The sequence below is a fragment of the Aspergillus fijiensis genome (assembly GCF_003184825.1).
Source record: "Aspergillus fijiensis CBS 313.89 unplaced genomic scaffold BO72scaffold_10, whole genome shotgun sequence".
Lineage (NCBI taxonomy): Eukaryota > Fungi > Ascomycota > Eurotiomycetes > Eurotiales > Aspergillaceae > Aspergillus > Aspergillus fijiensis.
In genome coordinates, this window is record NW_024468986.1 from 588,758 (window position 1) to 605,166 (window position 16,409).

Genomic DNA, 16,409 nt, shown 5'->3' on the forward strand with positions numbered 1-16,409 from the left:
GCACCTCTTGCTTCCGAGGAGAGGGGCAGAGTATGGTAGAATTGGTTGAGAGACAGCCGACCATGCCATATCAATGGAAAGATCTAACTACCTGGCTGTAACAATTCCTCTCATTGCTTCATATTCTTCCAATGTACGCCCTCGGGTAAGGACTCCTCCCGCCTTGCTCCGACCGGCGGACTGGTGGGAGGAAGCGACGCGGAGGCTATCGCCACGACCGAAACAGGAAACTCGATTTCAAGGATGCGTGTTTGTACCTGAGCAAGCGTTAGATGAGCATGGCAACCTGTAGACTTCCCCAGCATAGACATACGACCCCGAGGAGGATTGGGGCGGGCCTACCTTTTCCGGACCACTGTTAAACCCCAATCGTATCTCCAGCTTATAACTGCGGTGGATCCGAGACGTCTCGAAGCTCGGAACGATATTCGCCGACAGAGATTGACCACCCCATAAACTGTCTGACACACACACTGTGCTCCCAGCCGGTGTGTCGGCGAGGAATATTGTGTGATGCAGATTACTCACCGTTCGCAGAATTCGAGAGATGCGCTGCACTTGGGTCAGATCCCTCAGTCGTGTGACAGTTTCTTCGATCAGCATCGCTTGGTAATCGTTGAGAACAAGGTTGTGGTCTGCGGGACCGGTCCGGGTGACTTGTATGCTGATCGGAAGACTTTGGCCTAGGCTCAGAGTTGCTCCTTGACTCAGTTCGATGGTAATCAGGTAGGCGGTGTCGGAAATTGATGCGCCAGTGCAGGGAAAGACCACTGCACGGCGTAAGGCCATGGCTGATGGAGGTGGCTGGGGACTGATTGTTGGACTGTAAAACACTCGGCGAGACTGTTGAGACTGTTACTGGGTCATGCTCTTGCTTGGTCGTGGTCTGTCGTGGCGAACCTGCTGGATGGACTGTTTGAACACATTGCCCACTACCACGCTTGCGTTGAGCGTATAGACTATCTCCGTGCTGCTGGATGGATTCCCAGTCGAGGGTGGAAGTTGTCCCATTCTGCTGGTGGCAGGTGGCTCTCTCTGGGACTTGCTCTCCCAAGAATCGCTTGGATGCCCTCTGTGGCAGTCGGGATCATGAGGGAACTAGGAAGCCAGTCAGCTGGTGCACATCTTCCATGGAGAAGGGCTGAGCGGAATAATACCGAGACGTGGAAGGGAAAAGCGTATCGCTTGGATCCCAAGGTCAATGACTTAGAGCCGGCACTGAACTCCCCATATCTATGGAGCACTTGCCGTGTCTCTTTAAAAAGCTGGGATGGGTTAGCATGCTGGTCAGGATTGCAACATATTGCTGCAACTCACCTGAAGCGACTCGCTATGGCCGGAGGCCTCTATTCTACAGATTGAGTGTCCTGACAAAGTGACTGTGATCTGGGAGAGATTGATGGAAGCCTGGGGCTCTAGAATCACGTGGCCCGTAATATGATCATGGTTTGTATAGACTGGCTTGCTCTTCTCCAGTTCAAGATTGAGCGTCATTGGGGGGGCCGGTAGGACGTGACGCAGAAAATAGGCCATGAAGAATGAATTCACCACGGCAGTTGCTCTTACTCAGGAAATAAGATGGCGGCAGGCTGAGAGCAAGTTCGACTTAGTGAACATGGAGCAAAGCCACCAACACGAGCCATCGGGGTTTTATCGAGTCTGATTTTACCACGCTCGATATGTGCGCCCGGAGCATAAGAGTGGGCGAGAGCAATTTGTCTTGGCATGCCTAATTTTACGCGGTTTTGCACCGGTGGCAAGAAACCCGAGGCATACTCTTCGGGGTGAGTTTCAGGTAAGTTGAGCAGAGTCAACGAGAGTGAAGCGCCGAGCGTGAATCTAGACATCCCTAAACACACTTATGGTTTTATCTCCCCGGACCAAGAGCGGGTGCCCGGCAAACCTAGTTCGAGACAGGACTTAATTGGTTCGGCATAAGGGAGGGGTCCCGCTTCACCAATGAATACTTACTGCCTCGGACCCGGTGGATCAGCAAACCAATCGCTAACCTTCAATCTTGATTCCATACTTTGTGAGAGGGTCCAGGAAAGGAGGATGCTGATCAGAAGGTACATACCTGGGTTTCGGGCACAGCTGAGTCTTCGGAATCGAGCATAGTCTCGATTAACCTGTTTCTCAGTCTCATTGCTCTCCATCGAGTTTCTCACTCAATCCGCTGTTTGTTCATACCCCCGTTCCTGGGATTGCAAGTTGCTGAAGAAATCATGGACCACTCCCCGGAGCACAGCTATCCACTCACCCTCTATCCGGGATCAGGAAGAGCTGGCCCATCCAGTACCTACTCCGCGGACGAGCGTGATTCTCAAGACCACGGAGACCATGAGCTGGCCAATTCCGCGGAATCCGACTACCCCCCATCCTACAACTTGGCGGCCAGCACTTCGTCCACGATACATCCCGGCGGTTATAGTATGGTCGAGCAATACACAGACGACGTCAGTGGAAACCCCTTTGTGAAAGACACAGACGTACCGAGCCGAGAGAACAGCCCGGCTCCGCCTGTCTCGCCATCGCCGAGCAATGTACAGGAGACCTCTTTCTCGACCGGATGGCAGCAGCGCCAAACAATCGGGGCGAGTCGACTGCGACGATATCCAACGCGCAAGATCAACCTGGTCAAAGGGACGGTGCTGAGCGTCGACTACCCCGTTCCAAGTGCGATTCAAAATGCGGTCGAGCCGCAGTATTCCAATGATGCCAGTATCTCACCCGAGGAGTTCACTCACTTACGATGTAAGCCCTGTCGGGACACTATTCATACAAGCAAAGGGAACAAGGCTATCGATATGGAGCAAGATTGACGTATCAAACTAGATACGGCAGCGACATGCGACCCCGACGAATTCACCCTCCGCAACGGCTACAATCTCCGCCCAGCGATGTATAACCGGCACACAGAGCTATTGATCGCCATCACATACTACAATGAGGACAAGGTCCTCACCGCGCGAACACTCCACGGAGTGATGCAGAACATCCGTGATATTGTCAACCTGAAGAAGAGCCAGTTCTGGAACAAAGGAGGCCCCGCGTGGCAGAAGATCGTGGTCTGCCTTGTGTTCGATGGAGTCGGCGCCTGTGATAAGGATACTTTGGACGTCTTGGCCACCATTGGCATTTACCAAGACGGGATCATGAAACGGGATGTTGATGGTAGGGAGACCGTCGCCCATATTGTTTGTTCTGCCTCGGGTTCTCACCCTGCCTGATCCGTACGTGCGACAAGCTGACGCTCTTGTAGTTTGAGTATACCACGCAGCTGTCCGTCACCCCGGCGCAGGAGCTCGTCCGGCCGCGCATCGACGACGACCAGGCCCATAACCTCCCACCGGTCCAGATGATCTTCTGTCTGAAACAGCAGAATAGCAAGAAGATCAACTCGCATCGCTGGTTGTTCAACGCGTTCGGCCGGATCTTGAACCCGGAGGTGTGTATTCTCATCGATGCGGGCACCAAACCGGGCCATAAGTCCTTGCTTGCGTTGTGGGAAGCATTCTACAATGATCGCAATTTAGGCGGTGCCTGCGGCGAAATTCATGCCCTCCTGGGCCAACAATGGGAAAAGCTTTTAAACCCGCTGGTAGCCGCCCAGAACTTCGAATATAAGATCTCGAATATTCTGGACAAACCGCTGGAGAGCGTCTTCGGGTATGTAAGTGTTCTCCCGGGGGCGTTCTCGGCGTATCGCTACCGGGCAATCATGGGCCGACCCTTAGAGCAATACTTTCACGGTGACCATACATTATCTGCCAAGCTAGGCCCCAAAGGCATTGAGGGGATGAATATTTTCAAGAAGAATATGTTCCTTGCGGAAGACCGCATCCTTTGCTTTGAACTCGTGGCCAAGGCTGGGTTCAACTGGCACCTAACCTATGTGAAGGCTTCCAAAGGCGAGACAGACGTACCCGAAGGTAGATTGTCATTTCCCCGATGGTGATCGATGCTGCAAGATCAGAACTAATGCATCATGAAAACAGCACCGGCCGAGTTTCTGAGCCAGCGACGACGGTGGCTTAATGGATCCTTCGCGGCCGGCCTATACTCGATCATGCATTTCACTCGCATCTACAAGAGCAGCCACAACGCCCTGCGGTTGGCTTGGTTGCATGTCCAGCTCCTGTATAATCTCTGCCAGCTCGTCATGACCTGGTTCTCTCTCGGTCAGTCTCGCCAGAAACTCGACAGACTGGGAAGCCAACGCTGACTGTTTCAAGCATCGTACTGGCTAACGACCTCGGTCATCATGGACATTGTTGGGGTCCCCAGTTCGACCAACAAAAACCGCGGTTGGCCGTTTGGAAACGAGGTAACCCCGATCGTCAACAATGTGATCAAGGCGACCTACGTGATGTTCTTAATCCAGCAATACGTGCTAGCCCTTGGCAATCGACCGAAAGGGTGAGTAAGCGCGTTGAACCGCATTTCTTCGCGTCAATGTCAACTGACGCAGCGTGATCTGTTTCTTGGCTAGATCGAAAATGGCATACCTCTTAGCCCTGGTATACTTTGCCATCGTGCAAGTATACATCCTAGTCCTCTCCTTCTATCTCGTGGCTCAGGCCTTCGCCGGAGGCAGCCTGGACATCGACGTCGACCACGGCGCGGGGGGCTTCCTGTCCTCGTTCTTCACATCGACCAGCGGCCTGGTGCTGATCGCGCTGGTTTCGACGTACGGCATCTACGTGCTGGCCAGTATTCTGTATGCGGATCCGTGGCACATGATAACCTCGTCGTGGGCCTACTTTCTCGGCATGCCCTCGTCGATCAACGTGCTCATGGTGTATGCATTCTGCAACTGGCACGACGTGTCATGGGGCACCAAGGGCTCCGATCAATCGTCCGCTCTCCCATCAGCGCAGACGCACCACTCCTCCGCCACCGCGGATGATCCATCCTCGGCCACGAACTTTGTCGTCGAGGCCGACAAGCCGCAGGCGGATATCGATACCGAATTCGAATTGACTGTCAAGCGCGCGCTCACGCCCTACCAGCCGCCGGTCGAGCATGGAAAGACGGAGCTGAGCGACTCCTACAAGACCTTTCGCACCAATTTGGTGCTACTGTGGTCGCTGTCTAATGCATTGTTGGTGCTTCTGATCAACAATGCCTCTGTCACGAACTTGTGTCTGACCGTAAGTTTTTCCCTTCCTTTGTTTATTTCCTTTCTTCGGCTTTTCCCGCGTGCGAGATTTATCCTCGTCACCCAGATATAGTGCTGACCATCTAAACAGAGCACATCAACCATTCGCACAGCCTGGTACTTCAAGATCATCCTCCTGACCACCTCAGCCCTATCGGTATTCCGCTTCCTTGGCGCGTTGTGGTTCCTGGGTAAAACCGGGCTGTTGTGTTGTTTTGCACGGCACTGAGTCTTCCAATCGATCGAAACTAGTCGGGCACGTGAAACTTTGTCCTGTGTGGCGCCGCGCAGTGATCGTCGGAAATATGGCTTCAGAATGTCTTTCTCTTCAGGAAAAGAGTGACCCCATGAAATGCAGGGGTCAAATCCAGGATGGTTCGTAGCTTATCTGACAGTGTTACCCATTGCATCTCGCACCAAGAGAAGAATCAGACCTTGAGGTTGACAAAAACAAAGCACAATTTGCTGTGACCGGAGTTCTGGGATCGTGATCGGGATGTAAGGGCGAGATGATATGCTTTTTTGCTGGCTTGCGAAGTTCTTATTGTATGTAGACTTCCATCACCGGTTTGCGTTTTAAGCTCTACATTGCTTGCGGAATTCTATGTCAACCTCGTAAGGACTTAAGCGTCTGTTACACTGCATAAGCGGGAACCAGACGTAAGATTCAACATCTTTACAAGGCTTGGAATAGCAAGTGGTCGCAGGAAGATCCATCCGCAGCACGATTGCTTGGCGGGAGAGAATCATACTGATGGAGGCGGCAAGAGGGCGGATTTACACGACAACGCTGAGGATATATACACATAATTACTCATCTTAACCTAGAATCCCTAGCGATATCGTCATCCGTAAGCCTCCCTTTCAAAGTGCACAAATACTTACTGAACCGACCCGAGACGTCGAAAATATGCTGCAGGTCGGCATGGGATAGGTCCTTGCCATTGAATTTGGGCAGCTGGCGGCCCGTCGTGATGGCATTGCGGATCTCGCGGCCGTTCAGCGCCTGCTGAGCCAGCTCGCCAAGGTAGCACTCGACGTTGTCGAAGTCGATCTGCGCGTTCTCCAGCCGCTTGAGCCGGGTGAACCAGTTGCGCCTGATCGTGTAGCGCTGTTCGCGGGTCAGATTGGGGTAGTGCAGGGAGACCTGGATGCGGGATTTGACGGCCTCGTCGAAGGAGCCGAGGCGGTTAGAGGTCAGGATCAAAATGCCATCGTAGTACTTGTGTCATGACACTCCCTGGTCCGCATCAGCTTTCTATTACTTCCATGCATAGGATTCCCTTACGCCTGATGAGAAAGCCTACGACTCTAGAAAATGTCGTTCGACTAAAGGACTGATGAATACGGAGTACTCTGTTTTAGATGCAGGAGGTAATATAGATTATGATGAACCTATTAACAGATGAACGAGGGATCCTAATGATACTTCCAAAGACTATCTTATCATTGGTATAAGCCCGATTACCTGCTACATCGTTATTGTTCAACAAGATGAACTTTCTCGGCGTGAACAACAGATGACTTGTTGATATGCTGTTCGTCGGCAGATTGGACCTTGTTCTCAGAAAGAGTGGTAAGAGTTGACATCAAAGGATTCGGATCCTAATTTCATTAGCGAGTTCCACGTTGCGAGACTTTGACATGCACTCACCAATATGAGCGTGTTTGTTTTGAGAACAGGCCTACTGCCTTCTTCCACATATTCTAGGAGGGCAGTAGACTCTCCTGATACGCTTTGATTGTTAGAGAATGTGATTTTGTAGGAGGTAAGGACTGTCAAATCCATCATGTCGCCTCCGTTACTGTACACTTTCTTCGGTACGTGTTTAAGACCTGGAAAAGAAGCCCAAAACCTTAAGATGTGTTGTCTAATCTCTTGAATCAATTGTCAGCATCTGATAACTCTCGTAAATCTTTCTTTTTGGCTATGGACCCAAAAGCTATTGTTGGATGACAATATGTTACCTACCCTCATGACCTTTAAATACTTTCCCAAAGGCCTGGAATTCGCCATTCTTTCGGCACACCTGGCTCCATTGAATGGCTGCCTCCGGTGAATAGCCGTCGAGAAGATAAAAGAAATTCGCAAGGGCCAATTCGATGGCCTCTGGGACGTTGTCAGGTCAGAGAGTGGCTGCAGACTCAACGTGGCTGGAGTGGTCATCATGATATTCAGGTGGATAGATTATTTAAATGAGAGATAGAACGTGTGGACTGGAGGTGACCGGACTGAAAGATTATATATTTAGGGAGAGAAGACAGGCCAATACAGGAGGCCTCTCGTCATGCCTTCGTACCCCGTTTCCCCATGATTTTCCTCTCTCTACGCTTGCAACCTAGTCACGGTAGTTGTGGGGATTGTGGATCCTGCGTCATGCATCTAAGACCGCTTCCCTCCATCATCTGAAAAACAACAGTGTCTCACTCCGGGGGTATTTCGGAAATCGCTGCCGGGGTATGCAACAGCTCGGGTCTCCCTCCGAGGACGTGGCTGATCAACATATCATCGTCCTGCTTTTGCGGGTCGGGTTCCGACCAGGGCATTGGATAGTTTTCCTAAATGTGAGTAAATGATTTTCCCATCTCTGAGCACCTCCCATGTCTCGACGAGACAAATTCCATGTTTGTCTATTCAACTTAGTGCTTGACTCCATTTGTACGGCCGAAAGTACCTTTCTTGAGGTAGGGATTGCTACGAATAACAGAAGCAAAGGAGAAGCTACAGTCTCTTCTTAGAGGATTATATGCTCTATATCAAATTCTGACTGTCTACAACTCGCTCCTCTAGCCATCGCTTAATCTGATCCATGCTGCAAAGCTTTCAGTGGATAAGTCACGCACTGGGTAGAAAGGCGGGCACATCGATATCCACCCCGGTCGCGAAAATACCAGATACTTGTCCGACTCTTAGATCCATAGCCATGCCGATGATGCTCGAACACTGAGACCACAGCGTAATGTGGGTGTTTTTCTTTGCTTCCGCGTCACTTCTCTCTTTTTAAACCGTGTCTATGTCCCCCGTGTACCGCATGTTAAATCGTGCCTTCCGGATCCTGTAGCCCTGCGCCACCTGCCCAGATTTAGTCAAGGCGCTACATGTTTAGCCAAGCAGGCGGGGAGCCGGGCAAGTCAAAGCCAATAGCAAGTCGGAAGCGCAGTATTGATGATTCCTCGTAATCGTCTTGGCAAACCACCTGGGCATGCTCAGTTGGGGGGATTTGAGCGTTGGGGAATCACTCATGTATGGCATGTCGTGAATTAGATTTCATGACCAAAGCTGCGGTCCGTTCCTTCATGGGAAGTTTTTCACATGCGCTATCTTCATTTTAGCCATCAAAGCGCAGCCACCGCGGAGCTTCCATAGAAACATCTGTGCTGTACACTCCTTACATCTCCTGTACCTGGATTTCCCTACCTCGGATCAACATATGGTGAGGATCATCATAGGAACACCATAGACCCTCCAGGGACGTGACTTTCCAAATGCAGCGAAAATTGGCCTAGTATATGCAAGAATCGCTGAATCTATCCCATATGAATGATATCTGCACTTGTCCAATGGCCTTTGAGTAGCTCTATTTCCAGACGGAAATGACCGGCTTTCAGGCCAAACACGTCATCGATGCAGGAGGTGCTTCGAACCGATTATAAAGTATATTATTAGAGTCTGGAGCCGCAGATCCGTAGGTTTTATATATTCCGAAGAGTACGTCCCTCCTTTTACCTGTACATTTTCCAACTAACTCAGAAAGGCACTGCCGTGGCTTCAAGTGGGATCGTTTTCCTAGAAGAAGGCTCGCGTTTCTCTTTGCAGCCACTGAACACGGTCTCAATTCATTAGTATGTCTTTATCTACTCTATCTTAATCGCTACACTGCAACATGACTAATGCATTGCAGAGTTTAACAAAATACCAGACAAGTATTATACGTCATCTGAAACTTGTACTAAAGTTAGGGCTTGGATGGACGCGAAGAAGCAATATAAGGCCTTTGCGGATAGTGCTTCAGAAGACTGGATGCAAGATGGCACACAGGCAGAGTTTCCACACCGGCAACTTCTCTGCAGCTTCGAGTCTCTATGAATGCAATGTCAACTATTCCGAGCCCTCTATGAATACAATGCGAGAATGTAGGCGAGCAGGTTGTTGAGGCGTGTATCTACTACGTGCGGTTTTTACCTCTCAGAACCGCAATCCTCCTCGACGAAATACTGGCCCGTATTGGTGAAGAGAGTTCGTATATCTCGCCCAAAGCTCCGATGATGGTCGTTTCTGGACAAGCAAAAGCAAGGAAAATGGCGAAGGATGTGAAAATAATCGTACTGTGCCTGGACCTCAAAATGTTCATATACTTCGGCTATGCGCTTATAAGATCAAGCTGAAGCTCAGAGAATGGGTGTCTATCGAGACATCAACTTCGATCTACGCTCAACTATCAAGCAGTATATAGGGTTCCTCATTTGATCCTTTAAATCATATCATAATGGCATTGAATCTCAATCCTCTATATCAATATAGCGCAGCCTGACCTTCAACCACGACCCCCCTCACTCCTCCGGTCTTCCGCACGAATGCCACACCATATGAAGCGGCGAATACCCCATCTCCGGCAGCCAATGGTCCCGGACGGTGCGCGCGCAATGCCGCATGTGCTCCATGTCCAGCGTGGTGTTATCCCAGACGCGCCGCTGCCGGAACCCGCGAATGGACATCTCGAGGAAATACGCGCAGTGCGCCATGTGGAACTCCTGGTTCGAGAAAACCACCGGGTGAATGCCGCGGCGGACCTCCGTCAGAGTTGTTGGTTGCTGCAGCGCGCGGTCGAGCCAAAAGGGATACTCGACCTCAGCGAGGTAGCTCTCCATCAGCTCCTCGTCGAAGCAATCCGCTGGTACCCAGGCGACGAGGATCACGTCGTAGCGACAGCCCTTGGAAATGGCTTCCTCGGGGGAACTGCCGCAGTCGGTCCAGTGTGCGGATGGCCTTGGTAAGTGCCCAGCATGGGGTAAAATCGACGAGGAAAGCTGTGGAGGGGAGAGAACTGGGCCCGGGGCGCGGAGCTGTTTGACAAGGTGGTCGTGCTGAAGAATGACAATGTAGGCGATGAGGAAAGCGATTAAAGTTGATAGGAGGATTAGGTGCAAGGCCCTAGACAGTTGCTGTCCACAAGAAAATCCCCAGCAGAACTTTCTTTCTAACCTGTAGTAACGACTCGATCTCGAGTGGCCATCGAGTAGGCTTTCAGTCGCAGCATCCGACATGCGCTCGTTTGCCTCTTCTTTCTGCGGGCGTACCATGACTGCGATCTGACTGTACTGACGATATATGCTTGTAGACAGAGCTCAAGAAGAGAGTATGGGAATAGGCCTGGACGACAGATGCAGCACACAAGACATAATCACACCGTGCTTCAGGGGACGTCCAACGTTCTCGCGTGTTGGAGGGCCAAGAACTTTTTCCCCCGCAGGCTGCCGGGTATGATTTACCTTGGGCACGGCAGTTCTGCAAAATCGATAACCGATCATATCTCTATCTGTGCTAATAATCGCAATCCTGATTTCAAGTTTACCTAGTGCAAGCCTGAAGTCAGTCCGACCTTGCATCCATCCATGCATGAGAGCCTGGTACACTACCTATGTGGTAATCTGAGAACGCGGCGTACTGTATGAAGTGGACCTGTACTGACTTACCGCATGTCACATACAGCTGGTAATCTAACCGTCACTCTTACGCGTCTTATCGGGTACGAAAGATACCACATTGACGCCCCACAGTTGTGAGGCGATCACTTCGATCGAAGTCGGAGTGACATTAATACAGGCTCTCTGACAAACATCGGCTTATGGACTCGGCCGAGTTGATGGAATGTCTCAGTCGATGGTAACTAATGCGAGCTGACATAACTGCTGCGAGGGCTCATTGCGAGGGCTCATAGAAAGCTTCGCTTGGCGGTACACTTTCTATTCGAAGAGAGGTTTGCTCTATCTTGCACGCAAGTGATTGTTTGTGCATGGTTTAACAGTGAAGAATTTCATCCAATTGCTTTCGCATTATTATTCTGTTGCGATCTAACGAGTCTCCGTCCATTCGAGAATCCGCTCAAACTTGCGACAGGTATGCGTGGCCTCAATATCAGCCAACAGTTGCCCCGCATGTTCATTCCACACCTTAGGCACCGGGGTTAGATCCCCTGCGCACTGAATCTCTTGTCGCAAAGTCTCGATGCAATGGTCTAGTTCGACCGACTGCTTAGCTTCAACTTTTCCCCTGCACTCAAAGCTCGACGCGGGTAACTTACCCACGTGCAACCAGTATTCGGGGATATGCGGACGAATCTCATGAATGGAAGGATAGTAATCATCGTAAATAGCTTGCCGTAGGTAGTTCTGGAGGGTGTCAATCATTGGCAGCTGGTGGGGAACAAGGGGGGTTTGCATGGCCTACCAGGCAGTGAAGACTATGCTGAACGGCCGTGCTTTTTTAGGGCAATCAATCGTCAGCAAACAAGGTGCTCTGCTACCCGGGAAAATTTGGAACTCTGCTCACGCAGCCAAGTAGATGCCATCGTGCTCCGATATATCTCCCTCCACACTCTCAGATTCCTCTTGCGTGAGAGGAATGAATTGTCCTGCACAGTGGCGGAGAAGTCAGTACTTTCAACTTTATCACCTATATTTCCGTGTCAAAGGCCCGACTCACCAGCCAAACGATCCCAGGCCGCATCCAACTCGCGCGTGGGCTTCCCAACGTATCGCACGTTATCGGCGGGATTGAAATGCATGTAGAACGTACCGTTCTCATCGGCTTTGATCCCGCCCCAGAACCGGACTCGTTCCAGCTCGATCTGCGGTATGGCAGCCTCTACGGATTCAGTCAGCGGCCCACCCAACCAGATATGTTGTGTTTAAAGTGCACTTGGTGGGCAGGAACTCACGCATCTCGGTCGCGTATCCAACCTCGTAGCTCTGACCACCGGACGCCGGATATGCGAGCAGAAGGAGGACGAGGAGGCATGCGCCCAGTGTGAAAGTGGAAATCATCCATGGCAGCGCTTCGGCTCTTGTCTCTTCGAAACGTCTCTTCTCATGGGGCTCAGAAGGAAGGAAGAGTTCCTCCTCGCCGTCCTCGTCGCTCGTAGGAATGATCATTCGGCTGGGCTGCGTACGTCGCCAACCCAGTAAATGTTGGAGTCCCATCATCTTGGTAGATAATCCTGCACAATTCAACCTTTGTAAGCTTCTGGGCAGTGGGAGGTGTTCAGTTCTGCACGGGCGTGCAATGCAGAAAGGCACGGTTGAAAGTTGTGGGAGACACCCAGTATCGTAGGCTGTGGGGAGAGGGTCTTCTCGTTTCCGCTTCACTTGGACTCGGGACCGAGCCGATGTGTCGTTCTCGCACAGCAAAACTTCAAGACGTAAATCGAGCCCTTGGGTAGTTACTCCTTCGGGTAAATGCCATGCCATGACAACGAAGCAGGGTTGCATTGCAGTGGAGTTAGTATTTGTTTTGCAGGTTGTTGTCCCGTGTTTAAAGTATTACCCCGATGTGGTAAGACGGTAATAATACCACCCCCGGCAACAATCCTTCTGACAGAGAAATACAGGATGCTTAATGCAGGGTAATGCAGGCTCGGACATGCATGGTGTCAGACACAGTAAAACAAGGCTTTTGACGAAGCTTGTTATCTCTAGCAAGCACAACGTGCGGGGTCGATTTGCGTACAGGAGTGAGGGTAGTCGATAGCCTCCCCCTGTTGCCCCCGGCGAGCAGGGAGGGAAAATACTCACCACGCACAGTGACAGCCTGTACCTGGGTGCATTGTATCTATTCAAGCTTTCTTCTCTAGCAAAGGTCCATGCCCAAGGAAAGCCAACCACCGCATAATTAAACATGTTACTCAAAAAGATGTCCATTGCCCGCCCTTTCACCAAGACCGATTATCACCGTGCGCCATCCACCGAGGATGCTGCAGACGTCCTGGACACATCCGAACGGCGTTCCCCCCACCGTAAAAGGCTGCGGGGAGCGGCCTTTACACTTATCAACATAGTGTTCCTCGCGATGAATCTCGGCTTCTTTGTATTGATCTACAAGCACAGAAATGGCAAAACACCGGAGATTGACTTCGTCATCCGTACGTCTCCCAGGCGTGACGGGTCGGGGTGCGAGACTAACTGAGTATCATATAGCGCAATTGCAACGGGTCTTGAATCATGAAGTCGAAATGACCGATGTTGGGATCGGACAGACTTCTCCGTACGCCCAGGATACCCCGGAGGCCGATCGACTGTGGCGTGAGATCAGTCAAGATGGGCCATGTACGTTCATTCCTGGGCGAGAACCGCTCTGAACAAACCCCGTTAACACCAGTTCTCCAGACGGATGGATCAAGGTCGACAAGGCAGACCTTGATCGCATCAACCAAACGTCCGTGCGCTTGGAGGACGGATCAGGGTATCTTGCTGGGCTGGAAGTGTATCATGAGCTGCACTGCTTGGTGGGAATGTCTGCGTTGGTCACGTCAAGCAACTGCTAACCATATCAATCTAGAACTGGTTTCGCCGCAAGATTCTGGGCCGGGAGATCAAACTCCAGGAGGATCCGACCCCCGAGTACCATCTGGGCCACTGCCTCGATATTCTGCGACACAGTATCCAATGCCACGCGGATCTGAGTCTGATGCCCGTTCGCTGGGTCGAGGGCTACCCCTTCCCGTGGCCGGTTTTTCAAACCACCCGCACCTGCCGGAACTGGGACGACATTTTCGCCTGGACGAAGGAGCACTCCATCGGCGCTGCCGGGCGTGTGGTGCATCCCCATCTCGGGCCCGTCGACGGGAAGGACTTTGACCCGGAGACGTTGCCTCGTCCGGGCCATATTGTCTACATCGATGGGGAATAACTGACAGGGGAAGGTTGCAGAAAGTAGTGCTGGTGTTGGATGTCGGATTGAATGCTAGAGTACACCCTTCGCCACGATCTTCTCACTAGTCACATGGTTTTTTCTCCACGCAATCAATATCCCCATTCCCAAGAACTTCTAGTCCCTCGTAAACACGGCTCCCGTAGCAGAATGTTTCCGACTCCAATCCAGCAGCGTCTCATAATTTCTACACTGATGCAACACACTAAAGTCTGCCTCGTAGCTCTCGGTATCATTCCCCCATGCGTACGTCACGATACTCGCATCGGCATCACTGTCGCTGGATTAGACAGAGCGGATCACGACCGGTGAAGGACAACACATACCACATAAGCTTCTGCCTCAGGATCTCCGTACAGTGGTCTCAGTCCGTCGTCAGCCCAACGCAACCAGTACAAATTGCCGGGAAAACACTCACCCAGACGGGCGTGATACTTCTCCGGGTTGTGGAGCAGGAACTTTCTTTCTGGTTCATAATAGTCCACATGCGACGCGCGAAAGAGGTTATACTAGCTGGAATTAGGGCGATGCCAGCATCTGGGCCATTTGAGCGAGGTAACCAACCAAGCAATGTAACTGATGGGTCGACTCGAAAGTCGCGAAAAAGCCCTGGCTCGTTGACGAGGCACCGTACACCCCCGCCCGGCGGTCCTGGGGCTGGGAGAGCGCATACTCCCGCTCGGAGACCAGCATGTTGTCGGCCCAAAGACTGTTCCACATTTCGTCGACGGCGGGAGAAGGTGGTCCTCTGAAGGGGCTGGGGGCGTCGGGATGACCCACGAAACGAGCGAACTCGTACTCGTCCTCTCCGTACACGGGCATCTCGAGCGTCGCTCGTTGACTACTGACTCGGGCCGTGGGGAGCTGACAGACAAGTCGATTCGACGCCATCCAAGTGCCACACAGAATGGAGAATAGAAAAAATGCCAAGTGGCATGCCCATTGTACTGGCGACACGTGGGGTGGGTTGAGCCAAGAAGGAGTTTTGAGGTGCATGGCGAGGTGGGATCAAAGGCGTTGCGGGTTAGGGTCAATAATTGGAACACGCAGACTGACAGATATGTTTCACTTTGCACAGGATACCGCCGCTATTTATGGCCAACTGCAGTAAGACTGAGCCTGACTGTGACTACAGCCCACTCAAAACTCCGATGTCAATGTCGGTATCACCTTTACCACTCAGAATACAACTTGCTCCTTATGCGGTTATTCCAAACTTTTCAGTTGGCTATCTCGTCGGCTAAGTGATGGCTCTTCCAGTCACCTGATGTCCATGATGCTCAATCTACCGAATGTAACTATTGATACTGAAATCACTGTCAAACCACAGCTCGAACTATCTACTGTAGTACCTATGCTGAGAAAACGTCAGGAATGACCGTCATGCGCAGACGCGGGATCCACCGTTCTGAAAACCTCATGCTGCTTGGCCCAGTCCACCAACCTATCCCACTTCCGGCACTTGTGCAGCGTATTGAAGTTCGGATCTTCCCCAAGCTTTCGATTGGGATTGAGCTGGATCAGGTATGGGGTCACGTCCGCCGTGCACATGAGATTGATGCGCAGGGTCTCGATGCAGTGATCCACATGGTGCCGCACCAGCTGAGGGGTCCCGTCAAAGGACGGAAGAGCGCTATAATCCCACTGGTCGCGGTATGTGTATTGACGGATCAGATTCTACGTAGTGTAGGAACACCAACTCGTTAGCCGCCGTTCCTGATCAAATCGCTGGGGTCACCACATACCAAGCAGTGAATCTGATGGAACCCCTCCAGCAGGCCAGCCACACCGCCGCCTCGCTCGTGCGATATCTCGCGCCACCCCGTGGTGGACTTGTTGAGTTTGGGTAGCATCTCGTGCGGAACGCTGAAGGCGCCGTCTGGAGATTTGTGAGGACATGTGTCAAAATACTTGGACAAAGAGAAATTGTGGAGACCTACAATCCCAGAGCTCATCCCACGCCTTCTCCAGTTCGACGGAAGGAGGACCGCGATAGACGGACTGGTGGAAGAAATCATTCTCAAACGTCTTCCATTCATACTCGACGGCCTCCATGGCAGGTGCTGGTACGTGTCCAGCGTTAGTCACTCACATCCGTTTAAACAATGGAGCATATTCTTACAAACAGCATTCATATGCTGCGCGCATGTCCGATCGTTGACACGATACTTGGCCGCTACAAACAGATTGACAAGAGACGTCAAAAAAAGAACGACGGGCAAAACCAGACAGATCCAGCCGCGATAGCGAAATTTCGCCCGCCAGCCGGATGTGGGAATAGAAGTCTCATCGCCTAGGTCCGAGTCCTCGGAGGGGACTTGA

General features: G+C 51.6%; 8 protein-coding genes across 8 annotated transcripts; 2 read left to right on the forward strand and 6 right to left on the reverse strand.

The window, feature by feature from the left end:
• Positions 1-110: 110 nt before the first annotated feature.
• BO72DRAFT_371571 (uncharacterized protein) lies at positions 111-1,494 on the reverse strand (the record flags this gene model as incomplete). The annotated part of the gene is made up of 5 exons (XM_040941010.1): positions 111-257; positions 343-852; positions 901-1,098; positions 1,158-1,265; positions 1,318-1,494. The coding sequence occupies 5 exons, from the start codon at positions 1,492-1,494 to the stop codon at positions 111-113; spliced, it is 1,140 nt and encodes a 379-aa protein (XP_040804249.1).
• A 938-nt stretch (positions 1,495-2,432) lies between these two features.
• On the forward strand, positions 2,433-5,390 carry BO72DRAFT_503184 (chitin synthase; the record flags this gene model as incomplete). The annotated part of the gene is made up of 7 exons (XM_040949100.1): positions 2,433-2,754; positions 2,836-3,197; positions 3,263-3,932; positions 3,999-4,181; positions 4,236-4,419; positions 4,493-5,153; positions 5,253-5,390. 7 exons carry the CDS (start codon positions 2,433-2,435, stop codon positions 5,388-5,390), a joined length of 2,520 nt encoding a protein of 839 aa, XP_040804250.1.
• Positions 5,391-6,857: 1,467 nt separating this feature from the next.
• BO72DRAFT_346054 (uncharacterized protein) lies at positions 6,858-7,254 on the reverse strand (the record flags this gene model as incomplete). Its single annotated transcript, XM_040940664.1, has 2 exons — positions 6,858-7,039; positions 7,134-7,254. Coding segments are annotated over 2 exons (303 nt in total), but the record flags the coding sequence as incomplete, so codon positions are not given.
• Positions 7,255-9,712: 2,458 nt separating this feature from the next.
• On the reverse strand, positions 9,713-10,462 carry BO72DRAFT_493585 (uncharacterized protein; the record flags this gene model as incomplete). The annotated part of the gene is made up of 1 exon (XM_040948390.1): positions 9,713-10,462. The coding sequence occupies one exon, from the start codon at positions 10,460-10,462 to the stop codon at positions 9,713-9,715; it is 750 nt and encodes a 249-aa protein (XP_040804252.1).
• A 740-nt stretch (positions 10,463-11,202) lies between these two features.
• Positions 11,203-12,364, reverse strand: BO72DRAFT_503185 (oxidase ustYa family protein; the record flags this gene model as incomplete). The annotated part of the gene is made up of 6 exons (XM_040949101.1): positions 11,203-11,397; positions 11,464-11,551; positions 11,610-11,640; positions 11,712-11,793; positions 11,865-12,026; positions 12,100-12,364. 6 exons carry the CDS (start codon positions 12,362-12,364, stop codon positions 11,234-11,236), a joined length of 792 nt encoding a protein of 263 aa, XP_040804253.1. The 3' UTR covers positions 11,203-11,233.
• Positions 12,365-13,449: 1,085 nt separating this feature from the next.
• BO72DRAFT_503189 (oxidase ustYa family protein) lies at positions 13,450-14,066 on the forward strand (the record flags this gene model as incomplete). The annotated part of the gene is made up of 3 exons (XM_040949102.1): positions 13,450-13,483; positions 13,544-13,662; positions 13,716-14,066. Coding segments are annotated over 3 exons (504 nt in total), but the record flags the coding sequence as incomplete, so codon positions are not given.
• A 138-nt stretch (positions 14,067-14,204) lies between these two features.
• Positions 14,205-14,978, reverse strand: BO72DRAFT_493588 (oxidase ustYa family protein; the record flags this gene model as incomplete). Its single annotated transcript, XM_040948391.1, has 4 exons — positions 14,205-14,361; positions 14,414-14,450; positions 14,506-14,596; positions 14,652-14,978. 4 exons carry the CDS (start codon positions 14,976-14,978, stop codon positions 14,205-14,207), a joined length of 612 nt encoding a protein of 203 aa, XP_040804255.1.
• Positions 14,979-15,455: 477 nt separating this feature from the next.
• BO72DRAFT_371985 (oxidase ustYa family protein) lies at positions 15,456-16,142 on the reverse strand (the record flags this gene model as incomplete). The annotated part of the gene is made up of 3 exons (XM_040941029.1): positions 15,456-15,764; positions 15,833-15,966; positions 16,028-16,142. 3 exons carry the CDS (start codon positions 16,140-16,142, stop codon positions 15,456-15,458), a joined length of 558 nt encoding a protein of 185 aa, XP_040804256.1.
• Between the last annotated feature and the right edge of the window lie 267 nt (positions 16,143-16,409).